The sequence below is a fragment of the Electrophorus electricus genome, chromosome 8 (genome assembly GCF_013358815.1).
Source record: "Electrophorus electricus isolate fEleEle1 chromosome 8, fEleEle1.pri, whole genome shotgun sequence".
In the NCBI taxonomy this organism is placed as follows: domain Eukaryota; kingdom Metazoa; phylum Chordata; class Actinopteri; order Gymnotiformes; family Gymnotidae; genus Electrophorus; species Electrophorus electricus.
Genome location: NC_049542.1, coordinates 1,121,191 through 1,135,579, shown reverse-complemented (window position 1 = coordinate 1,135,579; position 14,389 = coordinate 1,121,191). Strand labels below are relative to the sequence as shown.

The 14,389-nt window shown below is 46.1% G+C and overlaps 2 protein-coding genes across 15 annotated transcripts in view; both read right to left on the bottom strand.

Moving 5' to 3' along the window:
• Positions 1–11: 11 nt before the first annotated feature.
• themis (thymocyte selection associated) lies at positions 12–7,524 on the bottom strand. 2 transcript variants are annotated; one of them, XM_027030406.2, is made up of 6 exons: positions 6,931–7,524; positions 5,686–5,823; positions 3,272–3,736; positions 1,753–2,810; positions 959–1,079; positions 12–803 (listed from the first exon to the last, which is right to left on the bottom strand). In XM_027030406.2, exons 1-6 carry the CDS (start codon positions 7,019–7,021, stop codon positions 472–474), a joined length of 2,205 nt encoding a protein of 734 aa, XP_026886207.2. In that variant the 5' UTR covers positions 7,022–7,524; the 3' UTR covers positions 12–471. The 2 variants fall into 2 exon arrangements, with proteins under 2 accessions (XP_026886207.2, XP_026886208.2); XM_027030407.2 differs by having other exon boundaries at positions 736–803; positions 901–1,079.
• Positions 7,525–7,814: 290 nt separating this feature from the next.
• Positions 7,815–14,389, bottom strand: part of ptprk (protein tyrosine phosphatase receptor type K) — a 91,788-nt gene continuing 85,213 nt past the window's right edge. For all 13 annotated transcript variants that reach the window (XM_027030391.2, XM_027030390.2, XM_027030395.2 and 10 more), the window contains 9 exons: positions 13,935–14,089; positions 12,745–12,880; positions 12,477–12,626; positions 12,209–12,382; positions 10,659–10,790; positions 10,273–10,398; positions 9,923–10,086; positions 9,464–9,599; positions 7,815–8,907 (listed from right to left, as the gene is read on the bottom strand). In XM_027030391.2, coding sequence (XP_026886192.2) covers positions 8,854–8,907; positions 9,464–9,599; positions 9,923–10,086; positions 10,273–10,398; positions 10,659–10,790; positions 12,209–12,382; positions 12,477–12,626; positions 12,745–12,880; positions 13,935–14,089 — 1,227 coding nt within the window. In that variant the 3' untranslated portion in view covers positions 7,815–8,853. The remainder of the gene's footprint in view (positions 8,908–9,463; positions 9,600–9,922; positions 10,087–10,272; positions 10,399–10,658; positions 10,791–12,208; positions 12,383–12,476; positions 12,627–12,744; positions 12,881–13,934; positions 14,090–14,389) is intronic.

Sequence of the window (14,389 nt, the reverse complement as noted above, 5' to 3'; positions counted from 1 at the left end):
GTCTGCTACCCTGATACTCAGCAAGGGCATGTGAAGCACACAGACTGTTCTGGAACTACCGGGGGGGGGCTTTGGGGAAACATTCGATTATTGATGTTTGTTGGGAAATGTTAGGTCAGTGAATAAACACTACAAACTTTCATCAAGTCTTTATCTGACAAAGACTTAACACTCCTTCAATTTACTGCCATGACAACACACGTAAAAATTGGCTCTTTTAAATCCCACTCTTGTTTTAGTTCATCTTTTAACTGTTTATTTTAGTATTTCTATCTATGCTTAAACATAAACAAATCATCCAACATCTTGCAGTATGTGTGCTATAAAGGCTACACAACATTTTGGTCACAGTATATTCAGCACTTTACTGCTGTATAAAACCTTAGTCCTTCAATCGTAACAGTATCAAAAGTATTTTTGGAGGCATGTTATGTTGCTACCTTCATAATAGTGAACAAAAACATGTCATGATTATATGGTGTTACTGGGCTTGGCAGGCAGGTTTGAGCCGTGATTGGCCAGCGTGATGACGGTGTTACTGGGCTTGGCAGGCAGGTTTGAGCCGTGATTGGCCAGCGTGATGACGGTGTTATTGGGTTTGGCAGGCAGGTTTGAGCCGTGATTGGCCAGCGTGATGACGGTGTTATTGGGTTTGGCCTTGGCGCTGAGGCTCATGGCCTGTCCCTGCCACTGTCTCCTGATGTTCTCCAGTTCTTCCTCATCGATGTATTCGTAGTCATGCGGGTCCGTATCATCGGGTGTGGTGACGCACACCTCGTCCAGGCTAGTACCCCTTGGGATAGCTGACGGTGGGGGGGGGATAAAGATGAACACACACACACACACACACACACAGAGATCACTGTAAATCCATGTATGCTTGTAAAAGTAATTCATTACCTGAAAATGCTGAGTCCAACTCATGTGGACCAGGCAACGGGGGGGGGGATCTTTCTACCTGTCTCCAGGGCCAGTCTGGGTAAGGTAACGGGACTTATGGGTACGCTCCTCTTATTTACTGTTGGCGAGGTGCTTCGGTCTGTCGAGCTCTCTCTGCTGACCACTGCAGCACGAGGACTCTGGGAGGAGACACACAGAGCTCGATATTCTGACATTTTTACAGGACAAAGCTGCCGAGGTGAAACACCTGGTTTTGGCGGCATATTAAGAGCAGTGATGGAGGACAGGAGACTAGAAAAGAGAGACTTCAAGATTACAAAAAAAAACACACCAGCACTTTTGAAGCCAAAACACTCGAGTTCACTACAGGGGCACAGAAACCTGCCTGTGTCAAAGGAAGCCGGTACGCAAACACCTCTTTGCATAAGAACTTTTCTTAATTACTGTGTGTGTGTGTGTGTGTGTGTGTGTGTGTGTGTGTGTGTGTGTGAGAGAGAGAGAGCGATATTCCATTATTGGCTACTAGATGGCAGCACCACCTACTCTATGAGTCATTGCTTCTAATGACCCTCCTTTCAAATTAATTCTCTCGTGACACTGGCACTTCAACAACCTTCAGACAAATTGCACATTTTTCTAGATCTTCTGATACAAATATCCTGGTTTATACTTCTCAGTGAACACAAAAGTGTTAAAACGTGTTTCGCAAAATGTTTACTTCCCAGAATAGATTTAATACTCAGTAACTGGAGCTGGCGACCAGCACCATAACCACACAAACATCATCTCAGTTGCTATGAGTCTGAATTAATGAACGGGGCAGTGAGCTGGACAGGATGCAGCGTTGCTCACCTTGGGTGAGCAGCGCGGGGGTGCTGCCGGGGAGTTCTCTGGTCTGACGGGCTGCGGCCTCGCCGGTCGTGCCGGAGGCACTCTGGGTTTTTTTGGAGGCCGCGGAGGGGGCGTTACAGTAGTGACAGCGTACCGCCGCATGGTGTAGTAGCAGTCCTCGGATATGTCCTCGATGGCCGACCTCTGGCCGCAGCCGGGCGGCCCGCCGGTCCACGCTTTGTCTGCGCGCACGGTCATGTGTGTACGCTTCACTGCCACCTCCCAGCAACTCGAGAGGTCGAGGGTCGAGACGAGGAGGTAGGGCTCGGTGAGCTCCTCCTCGATGCGGAGGCCAGGCAGGCTGGCCAGGACGTCCTCCTTCAGCGAGAGGTCGCGTACCGACACCTTGACGTTGAATGGGAGCGGGAACCAGTGGCACACCTCCACGATGGAATACTGCCGCTTGTCGTGGACCACCTCCATGAAACCTCCGTCTTGGTACATGGGGATCTGCACAGGCTCCCGGTTCTTCCCCTTTATCCTCTGGCAGGACAGGGTGTCCGTGGCCTCCCCGATGGCATCGCGGACCTCGCCATGTTTGTTCCTCTTGACGACGAACTCGTCGCTGGTGTGAACAGACGCCAAACCGTCGTAGGGGGACTCGAAGCCCCGTGTCGCCACCACGTGCAGTGTCTCGGTGTCGCTGCACGCTCTCTCCAGGTCGTAGGCGGTGGGGAACTCCCTTGGCCGCCGCTTCAACCGCCCGTTGTAGCTGACGGGGATGAGGAAGTGCCTGGGCGCTTCCAGCCGCGTCTCCGTGGCAAGGACACGCTTGGCTTCGTAGGCCTGGTGGATGACGACTTGCGGGGAGTGGAGGAGTAGGCAGAGCTCCTCTGGCATGTGCCTGTCCATAACAGGCTTCTCAAGCACTTCGGCCACGATGGGGAAAAAGTCAGCGGGCTTCTGGAACACGTCGAGAAGGGAAAGCGGTTGGATGAAGGCGTCCATGTCGTACTGCTCCGTCACGTCCATCACCTCCACATCCAGGTTGGATGGAATCAGGACTATGCTCTTCCGTACTGTACGACAGAAGAGTTAGACAAGAGAAGACTACAGATACTGAGCAGAATTTGTGTAACTTCTTTGAAACAGTGGTTTTATGGGAACCGGGATGGTATATTGAAATCATGAGTACAATTAGCTTTTTACGAGAAATTAATTAACAGTGGCAACACACCATGAAAACATAACTACATTTTGTAACTCCAGGTTAGAAGCAAATATCTACTAATAAAAAATAAAACTATTTATGCTGCTCATTCAACAGAAACACAAAGGAATGAACACGATAATGGAAAATATTTTTTTCATTAAATGCATAAAGAAATCTTCCTTGTTGCATTTTTGTAATAAATATATACCATTGCAGCATTTTACTAAACAGACACTGTTGCAGTTTTGTAAGAAACAAACACTATTGCATGGTTGCAATTAAAGGCTTTATCCACCAGAGTCTTTGGTCATGAGCTGGGACACTTACATTGCATCACAGCTTGCAGCACATACACGGGTGTTAGCGTCATCTGCCCACACACATTTTCCAGCAAGCCAGGAAACAGGGTGTCCATGGTGGGCAAAGATTTGGCAGCGGTCACCATCCTCGTTCTGCCCTTGGGGAACCTCCACTGGGCGAGCTCTCGCAGCGTGTAGAACTGGTCATCGTCGCACTCCGTGAACTGGCCCTCCTGCGAGAGCTTGAGTCGGAAACTCAGCTTCGGCTCTCGGTGAAGTACTTCGCAGTCGACGTAGCCGTCACCGTCGGGGCCGAGTATAACGGACTTGATTTGAAAGCTTTCGCCCTCGTTCACGCATCCCTCGGGGGGGTGGAGCTGAGCTGCAGTGAAGAAGGCCGGCTGGGCCAGTCTATGCGAGCTGATCTTCAGTGAGTCTGTGATCTCCCGGATGCTCAGATACGGCTGACTGTCTGCTTCAATCCTAAAGAGGCCTGTTACACAGATGAGACAACATTTATTTAATTTATTTAAAATTAAGCCCATTAACTGTACACATGATGCCCACATGTGCCATAGTTCACTGACCTTTAAACAAACACCTGTCTTTTACCTGGTTAAAAAGTTCCTCCCAGAGTAGAAGGATCAAAGTTAATTGTCACTGTTAGGTTTAACTTGGGCATTTGAACAGCTTCAGTGTATTCTACCACCAGTAGAAGCACTTGAACCTGGAGCATTTAATGTTTGGAGAAGAGCTTTAAAGGTAAACTTAAAAAAAACCTTAAAAAAAAAACAAACAAACAAAAAAAACTCTTTAAGCTGGTTTATGTGCTTCAGGGAGTTGTGACCTTGCTGGCCTCATGCTTTCATCTCGGAATGGTGCTTTGAACATTCTATCTCTAACATGCCTGTAGAGCTCGACTGAAGGTTGGACGTTTTTTCTCTGCTCGTTTAGTTCAAATCCTCTCTCATTAAGAAGTGTCACTTTATCCCTATAGAGAAACAAGTCCTGAGACTTCAGAGCGTTCGACGTGGTCTCTGGCATGTCTGTACACGCCACATGTTGGATCAGCTGCAGCGGTTAGCAGTGTGTTACCATTTAAGGTGCCAAACTCTTGACCCACTGCGTTCAAAACTCTTCAGAGCCACCAAGCCTTTTCCCTTCCCAAATCTCCCAAAACTGTACTTCTGTAGCAGTGCTGGAAACTTTGGGTTTCAAGAATAAAAGAGCTATAATAATACAAGTGACATAAAAATCTAAATTATGTAATAGTTCTCTTAGTTTGCACTACATTGGCTATTTTTTTTTTTTATACTGAAATATTGTAGAATTGTAGCTAAATTACAAAGCTGGTTTCAGACTTTACTGCTGCACCAGTAAATTTTATTTAGGTTTGTTAGAACGATTCATTATCAGGTTCAGATAAGGTGTGTATCTGTGCTTACTGGCTAAGTTTCAGTTGCTGTATCTCATATTTTATATATATTCACACATACACAGCTGTAGTTATAATAATTTATTGTTTCTTTATTTTAAGTTATTATTTATTATTTTATTTACATTTAGAATGTATTATTTTAAATGATTATTTATTTGAATAATTTATTATTTTAAAATAAAGGCTTTTTTTTTTTTTAAGACATGTCACCAATATTCAGCTATAAAGACATGTCATGATTCAAACACCCAATGACAGGTATGTCTCTTAAGATCAAGTGTTTTCAGTGTATACAAGTCATTCAGGTATCATGTTTCTCTTCAGTGTCTCATAACTTGCACATCTTTGCACAATGCTGTCTTCAGACAGCTGCCAAACAAGACAGGAATCACACAGAGCAACTCACATTTACATCCATCAATCACACAGAGCAACTCTCAAATTTAAACCTTGAATTACAGAGAGCAACTCTCATATTCAAACCATCAACACATCAACTCCCAAATTCACTTCCATCTCACAGATCAATTCTCAAATTCAAAACTATTCAATAAAACAGATCAATTCTCAAATTCAGAACCATTCAATAAAACAGATCAATTCTTCAATTCAAAACCATTCAATCACACAGAGCTCGTCTCTAATTCATTATGGTTGAACTGCTCCATCAGTGCTCCAGAAAAACATTTCAAAAAACTCTATACTAACCCTGCCTCCCAAAGATGTTGCCCTTCTTTGTTAGAAATTATTAATAACATGAAAACAAACACCCCCAAAAAAAAGAAAACCACAGTAACTGCCACATAGATTAATATCTAAAATGCAGCTGTAAGGAAATACAGATTAATGTAGGGAAATGAAGCCACCTTTCTAGAACCTGAGACTCGGGGTAGTGCAGACTGTTCTTTGTCTTAACCATACCTGGGTAATACCTGGTTAATCTCGCGTATCTGGGTAATCCAACATACCTGGGTAATCTCACGTATCTGGGTAATCTACCGTACCTGGGTAATCCAAGGGCAGACTGAGGTTCCGGCCATCAGACTTCCGAGCTGTGAATCTGGTGATGCCGATGTCGATGATCTTCATCAGGTCCCCGGTGACCAAACAGCACTCCTGACCAAAGAGCTCATACACAGCACCTGGTGAGCAAAGCAGCGTCTGAAACTCACACATGCTCTACGGAAGGCCATATTTCTACTGGGTCTGCAGAACCTTCGTTGTGACACAGCAGAACCGGCCTGTTGTGCTTCTCCCGTGTGCTAAATTATGAACTCAGCATGTTACGTGGTGTTTTACTGCAGGTAAATAGCATCAGTGGTCAGGACTACAGTACGGCCGCACCGAAGTACAGACATAGCAGACCTGGCCTAATTTTACATAGATGCTTGAAAAGAAAAATAAATGAATAAATATCCTTCTTCAAACAACATTAAATATGTAATGTTTATATATTACACAACAACCCAAACACCTCCATATATTTGACGGATTTATTCAATTGTATTTTCAGTGAAACTGAACATTTTTGGAGATGTGAAATAGTTCAGGTGTCCTCATGCCTTCCATGCTGCTGTTTTTCACCAACAATTCTACTCTAACAAAGGAAAACCAATTTAACTAGTTTACTTTAAATATATATATATAAATAAAATATCTCAGTGGATAGTCAGTAAGGCATTCTCATTGTAACTATAAGATGTTATGCTGTGTTATGCTGCATTATGTTGCATTACGATGCGTTATGCTGGGTTATGCCGTCAAACACCAAAGTGTCAAATAGGATTTTTGGCAGGCGAAATGACCCCATTTAATCAACTCTAGTGAAGGTCCCACGCAAACATAATCAGAAATTCTTCAGTCTACCTGACGAGAACAATGTGAACATTAGCTTGGCAAGATTTGGTACCATTTGTACTGTTTCTGTCAAGAAATCCATTCTCATGGATTTTAAACTTCCGCATTATTCGAAAAAAGTTCAGATAATCTGTGTAAGCACAGTGTAATGGAGCACTGCTGAGATTAGCCCTACGGTGTTGTTCAGCAGAGTGAGGGTTTTTACATATAAACATTTGTGCTTACACAGTATTTATTACAATTATTCAGCTATGAGTAGTAATTATAAAGACATTTTCCATTTTTGGCCAAACGCCAGAGTATTCTAAATTAAACCTGGTCTGAAATGATTCCTAACCAAGGCTCAAACACAGGTGTTTTATTTTGCCTACATGAGCAGTGTCTGGCTGTACCTTGGGAGTAAATTCCTGACTGGATCTGCAGGATCTTGGGAAGAGTTTTAGGATCCAGAGTACGGGTGAATTCCGATAGCGTCATAGCCATCCTCAGCTCCTGGAAAGTGCCGCGCAGATTTAGCTAGGAGCCCAGGTCAGGGGTCGAAGGGGTCCATTAGGCCAGTGGGGGGGGGGGGGTCAGAGAGGGGTCAGAAGGTGGAGCGAAGACACGGGGGATGTTGGAGTACCTCTCCAGCCCTCCTCGGTCACTTCAGCGGTCTGAGTGATGAGACAGAACAAAAGAGAGAACTGCGTCGTGCTCTGAGGATAGGCACAGGAAGCGTGGTGAGGCGCAGAGAGATAAAGACGGCCCCGTTTCCTTCTCACGCGCGCTCACTCGCTCACACACGCACGCACGCACTACTGTACGCCTGCACCAGTGAGTCTGCGCCCCCTGAGCACACAAGACCCTTTTGCATGTGATGACACCATGGAGAGCAGACCCTCTCAGCTGTAGAAGCCCGACTCCGCGGGCGTCCAGGCCTTGGTCGCAGTGTCCCAGAAAATAACAAAACACCGAGATACATTTATAAATACACACGTGAATGCACATATAATGGAAACGTATAAGGCAGCTTTTTCACTGAGAGACGTACAGATGTCTCAGGGTTAAGAGTCTGCCGCAGATGAAAGCAGCGGCGTCTGTTGGTACATTATTGGTGTTTTTTTATTAAAAGTGTTACTAGTTTCGTTACAGCCATTAAGCCAACTACAGACAAAAGAAGATGATGTATGACCAAGTTCACATGATTTTTCTTCCCTCGTTATTTATAAAATTGCCATTCTGGTTGAACTCGGAGGGGGTGCAGCTGTGCGTGGCTTCCACTCTAAACACACCAACGTCTAATACTGGGACTTTTAATCAGCACTGATTTACTCGGCAGTTGTTTAACTTCCAAAAAAGAAAAAGTTCAATACAAGCGTGAAAATGTCAGAAAAATAAAGATTCTTCTGTGAGATCCTGAATGGGCATCACTTCAAGAGGGAAAAGGAAGGAGGGGGGGAGAGAGAGAGAGAGAGAGAGAGAGAGCGAGCGAGAGAGAGAGAAAATGAGCATTATTTCTACACTAAAAAGAGAATCACTTTAAACATCACAGTTACAAACATTAAAACTCGTTTAACCAAAACATTACACTACTGTTGAAACAAAAATAGAAAAACAAGCTAAAACAAAATGTACAATTAAATGTTTACGGGTAAAATATTTGGGTAAACAACTCGGAATGACAATGATTGTTTTGAGCCTTCAAAAAACTGATGCAGGTAAAGAATAAATACAAACAACGTAACAATGTGCTTTATCTATATAGACATATTTACACAAGTCTTTGGCTTACAATTATAGTTCTGCTATATAAAAAAAGAAAACAACAAACTAAACCAAAACCTTAATAAGCCAGCCATTAATGCACAATACAAACGTTACCAACCCGATGTCACGCGCTTCATTCTGAGTCATGGATAATACTTGTATTTTAATTTTACACAACAATGGATATTCTATATACGTATACTGATATATAAAACCGCGCGTGCGTGTGTGTGTGTGTGAGACGGAGCTCAAAGGAAAGGTCACTTTCAGCAACAGCTTGGCCTTAGCATTAACAGCGTTAACGACAGAAAAAACCCAAAACAACAAAAATAAGGCCAAGCCCAGGAGGGCCATGGCAGCAGACTGTGTGTGTGTGTGTGTGTGTGTTTGTGTGTGCGCATGCTGTGTGTGTGTACACTCCAACACTCAACGGTCCAATCCTGCTCCCGTCACATTTACAACAGCAATTGCTGTGGAGCACATGGACGGTGCCACTGAGATACCAGTCTGGGTGGGACAATGAGAAGCTAGATGGTTCCATAGCAAGTGGTTCCTCCCTGGTTTCTTCATTACAAGGTTTCGATGTACTCCAGCGCCAGGTCGTAACAGAACCTGTACTGCTCCTACAAATACAAAAAACAAACATCTGAATGAGCGCAGAGGACTGACATTTCCAAACTAACGCCACTAACTAACAAACTAAAGCATTAGAACAGATGGAAATCCAAACAGCAGCAAGAGGCACACACGTGTGTCATTATATGTGCGTGTGTGCTTTTACATGTGGACAGTAGACAGAGCTATCACTCAGGGCCGTGTGTGTGTATGTATGCGCACAAGATTCTAGATGTATGCGTGTGTGTATGCAGTTCTACGTGTGTGTGCGCGTGTGTGTGGGCGTGTGTGCCTGTGTATGAATTTCTGTAGAGGTTTGACGTAAACTAGTTTCCTAGAAAGAAGGAAACAGTGTTACTCCGTAGCCTCTCTGCCCTCGGGTACCAGCTTCCTGCCCCCACGCAGAACTGTTTTGTGACGGATGCAGGACCCGTTTCCCTGACCGAGTTCCAGATTAAAGCCAGCGGCGCCGGAAGTACGGACCCAAGATCTCCAGCAAGGTTCTTACCCTCCACTCGGCACTTTTGTGAGCGTAAGCATGCATGCAGAGATCTAGATTCTTACCAGGCTGTCCACCATGTTGGGTTTGCTGTTTCTCAGGCTCTTCACAGCATGGAACACATCCACGACGTTCTGGCGTTTGATCATCTCACACACAATGCTGATCGCAGAAAACATTCCACTACGACCTCCTCCATTCCTGAAGAGCGAGAGAGCAAGAGCGAGAGAGAGAGAGAGGGAGAGGGATTTAGGGTGCAGGTCTGTATCACTTAAAGGCGATTCCAGTAAATTCCAGTAAATTGACGGAAAAACTCGAAGTCGCTCTGTTAATTCTAGAAAGTTGTGATGAGGCAGAGTGACGAGTGGACAACCGTGAATGACGGCGCAAACAAACACCATCACTGCCTCGGACTGCAAATTTGTCCATCTTCAGATTTCGAAGATATTTTTGAATTTGATTATTAATGTGCAGTGACAGTGGGCGTGACACATCTCTGTGTGTGTGTGTGTGTGTAAACTCACAGGCAGTGTACGATCATACGCCCCTCCCCCTCCTCACACTCCTCCTGCCATTTGTCCACCTGGAGGATCAGTTTCAGGAACGATCGCTTGGAGGGCGGGACTTCCCTATGCCCCGCCCACCCAAGGTACTGGAACTGACGAACCATCAAGTAACCCTCCTGTGGCTGAACACACACGCAATGTCAAATAAACACTAACAAAACCATTAACAAAAGCCAAAGAATCTCAGAACAAACAATCTGAGCTGTATCCAGGACACACCGATTATTATAACTAAAAGCAATTAACCAATCACTTAAACAATTCATCAATCCATCAGCTAATTGGTTCATTAATTATACATGACTCACTCTGGTCAGATTGCATATTCGGAAGAGGCGGCTGATGACATCACAGTCCATGGAACAGGACACACGCTCCACCTGCACTGGCCCATATCGGAGCACACCCTCCTCTGGCCAGTACTGAGGACAGCCCTGAACACACACACACACACACACACACACACACACGCAACAACAACCAGGAAACACATCCTCTCAGAAGAATCGACGTCATGTGAATTTGTACCATTTCTCACTGAAGACCAAAATTAAAATTTGTCCGTTTGGGGCATCTCTGTCTTGTGAGCTTTGTTTCTCTAGCCGTCTCTTGTGATCTAGATCCTCTGTCAGCAGGAAGGGATGGAGCAGATACCTGGGCTTGAGGGCGTGGCCACGGGTGCGGGGTGTCTCACCTGAGCCAGGTCGATCTCGTTGAGCATGACAATAGAGGTGCAGCCATAATCGTACACTAGTCTCCAGAAGTCCTTCACTGTGTTGGGCAGTGGGTGTTGGGTCACTATGAAAGCTGCTGGCTGCCTGTAGCTCTGGGAGACAAAACCACACACACACACAACACGTGTGCATGATTTACCGGAGATGCCTGCTCCCACCACACCCACAGACGGAGCCTCACAACCACACTGCATGGGTGGTCATGACCACGAAAAAAAAAGATGCCAGAAACCATCTAAATGTCACCGAGGTGCATGTGTCTGAGTGTGGGGGTGTGCACACGAACGTTTCTTTGATGTGCGAGTTTTGTTTATTAGTTTTGTAAAGGCCGCGTAAAGCCCAGGGTATGTGCGGCGCAACGCTACAGCTCTGTATCGAACCCGGAATGTTTGATTTAAAATGTCTCGCTGAAATAATCCCGACTGAGACGACTGAGACGAAAAGACAGCGAGAGGGTTGCGGAGCAGAAGAAAAAAGGGAGAGTAAGAGAGAGGAAGGGAGAGAGCGAGAGAGATCACGTGAACAGAGAGAACGACGGGGGGAGACTGTGTGTGTGTGCGTGCGTGTGAGAGAGTGAGTGTGCGTGTGTGTGTGTGAGTGTGTGTGTGTGTGTGTGTGCAAACGTATGCGTGTGTGTATATTTGTGTGCGCGCGTGTCCCTCACATCCATAAGAGCAGCGCTTATGTAGTTGCGTGTGTATATGTGTGTGTGTAAATATGCGCGCGTGCATGTGTGTGTGTGTGTGTTTATGTGCGTGTGTGTGCGCGTGTGTCCCTCACATCCATAAGAGCAGCGCTGATGTAGTTGCGTGTGTATATTTGTGTGCGTGTGTGTGTCCCTCACATCCATAAGAGCAGCGCTGATGTAGTTGCGTGTGTATATTTGTGTGCGTGTGTGTATGTGTGTGCGCGTGTGTGTCCCTCACATCCATAAGAGCAGCGCTGATGTAGTTGCGTGTGTGTATGTGTGTGCGCGCGTGTGTCCCTCACATCCATAAGAGCAGCGCTGATGTAGTTGCGTGTGTGTATGTGTGTGCGCGTGTGTGTCCCTCACATCCATAAGAGCAGCGCTGATGTAGTTGCGTGTGTATATTTGTGTGCGTGTGTGTATATGTGTGTGCGCGTGTGTGTCCCTCACATCCATAAGAGCAGCGCTGATGTAGTTGCGTGTGTATATTTGTGTGCGTGTGTGTGTCCCTCACATCCATAAGAGCAGCGCTGATGTAGTTGCGTGTGTATATTTGTGTGCGTGTGTATATGTGTGTGCGCGTGTGTCCCTCACATCCATAAGAGCAGCGCTGATGTAGTTGCGTGTGTGTATGTGTGTGCGCGTGTGTGTCCCTCACATCCATAAGAGCAGCGCTGATGTAGTTGCGTGTGTATATTTGTGTGCGTGTGTGTATGTGTGCGCGTGTGTGTCCCTCACATCCATAAGAGCAGCGCTGATGTAGTTGCGTGTGTATATTTGTGTGCGTGTGTGTATATGTGTGTGCGCGTATGTGTCCCTCACATCCATAAGAGCAGCGTTGATGTAGTTGCTACTCTCCCCATCGATGGTGATGAGGAAAGGCAGGCCACGGTCAGGAGGAAGGTTGTCCATGTAGCGGTTCTTCTCATGGTTACGGGGCAGCAGAGCGATACTACAGTCCTCCGGCTGAGGCTGAGGGGTCACGGAGTTCAGCGTCTAATCACACGCACAGGCGCACAAAAACACACACCCAAGTGAAGACTTCCGATTTTGAGATGCTTCACAGCTACTTCTTCAGGGGTTTTCCTACCTGGAACTCATCTTTGAGGTGGGAGGAGTTACTCTGGGAGTCGATGCGGATCATGTCGTAGTAGGCGACCTTAAACTCGCAGGCCGGTATGGCTGTGTCTCCGCACAGACAAGCCTCCAGGATGGCATCGTGGATGAAGATGTACTGCTCCTGAGAAACGGCAACGCGCACGCGCAGACGTCAGACGTGAGAGAACGCACTCCGAGGCACCCTGCTCGGAATGGGTGTGTGTATGAGGCTGTCGCTGTGTGTGTGCACGCGCACGTACCTCCGTCTGGACCATGTTGATCCGTCTGGATCGGAGCGCTTTAACACAGTTGTAGATGTCCACTACTCCCTCCCGCTCAGCCATGTCCAACATGATGTCAATCACGATGTAACATCCTGTCCTGCCTGCACCAGCACTGTCACGCAGGAAACCCTCATCACTACCAACCATCAACACCATCCTCTTCATCACAGCAGAAGACAAGAATACTTCCCATATGAAATGACCACCATATGTATATTGGATTATATTACCACCATATGTATATTGGATTATATTACCACCATATGTATATTGGATTATACTATTTATTTACTTTATTAGATCACGTTATATATTATATGTATATTACACATTTTTACTTCATTCTGATGCTCATCCATAACTACATTTTATTAAGTTATTAGAAATCATAGAGATTTAGGTGTACAATGAGACCTAAAGCTCGATGCAAAACTGCTGTGGCGAAACAAAATCACGGCAGATAAAAACGCACTGTACTGCTACTGTGCTATACACAATGTTTCCATTCACTTCACAAAGAAGACTTTGAAGCTGTGCGCGCGCACGTCTGTCTCTGAAGCCGTGTGCGTGCGTGTCTCTCTGAAGCCGTGTGCGTGCGTGTCTCTCTCTCTGAAGCCGTGTGTGCGCGTTTGTCTCTCTCTGAAGCTGTGTGTGTGTGTGTATCTGAAACCTTTCCCTTCTGCAGAGCAGTGGTGCACATGCAACCACATCCTGAACTCAGCAGAGAGAAAGACAGGAAAGAGACAGACAGCCATGACACAAAGACAGCTGACACACAGTATATATATATATATGCACGCGCGCGTGTGTGTGTGTGTGTGTGTGTTTTTGGGGAGACTGTGGAAGTTTTCTGATGTTATCTTCTGGTACTTTCCAATCAGGTTTAAGGCTTAAGGCTCTCTGGTCTTCCTCTCCTCCTCTTGCTCGGCGGCTCCGTCTGTACTATTCTTCTCCTGATATAACTCTGCTCCTCCCTCCACACGTGCCATCCTTCAAAGCGTCCCACCTGTTCTGTCTCTCTAATAAACTGGTCCAGCCTCGTCACTCCCAGTGAGAATTGCAGCGCCTTCATCTTTGCAAACTTCAGCTCCCTCTCCTGTGTGTGTGTGAGTGAGCGAGCATGCGTGCGTGCGTGTGTGGAGTATGTGAGTGTGTGTGTAAAGTACCTGCAGTGAACCACAATAGGCCCAGCACTGGGAGGGTTGGACATCTTGACACGGCGGATGAAAGAAAGTAGTCCTGTGGCGTGATACGGAACTCCGTGATCAGGCCAGCCGGTGAAATGGAACTGTTTCACCTCCCTAACCTCATTAAAGCCCCTCTGAAGAAACCAGCCACAACACAGGCGGTGCATTAATCAAGTCCTCTCAGCACAACATGTGCTTTAGGATGGTGGTAGCTCAGTGGCTGAAGAAACATGAGGGTTGCCAGTTCAAACCCAACCCCTGCCGGGTTGCCACTGTTAGGCCCCTAAGCAAGGCCCTCAACCGCTCAAGCTGTATTCAGTCATAATTGCAAGTCATGTAAGTCATTAACTTGAGCAAGTCCCTTAGCCCTCAATTACTCAGAGGCCCAACAGTGGCAACTTGGTAGTGGTGGGACTTGAACTGGCAACCTTCTG

Excerpts from the sequence above, each read along its gene's own strand:
- themis (XM_027030406.2), bottom strand. The coding sequence starts at position 7,021 with ATGGCTATGACGCTATCGGAATTCACCCGTACTCTGGATCCTAAAACT. Across the intron at positions 3,737-5,685 it reads TCTGCCCTTGGATTACCCAG|GCCTCTTTAGGATTGAAGCA; the intron begins GTACGGTAGATT and ends TCTGTGTAACAG. Across the intron at positions 2,811-3,271 it reads GCTGCAAGCTGTGATGCAAT|TACGGAAGAGCATAGTCCTG; the intron begins GTAAGTGTCCCA and ends TCTGTCGTACAG.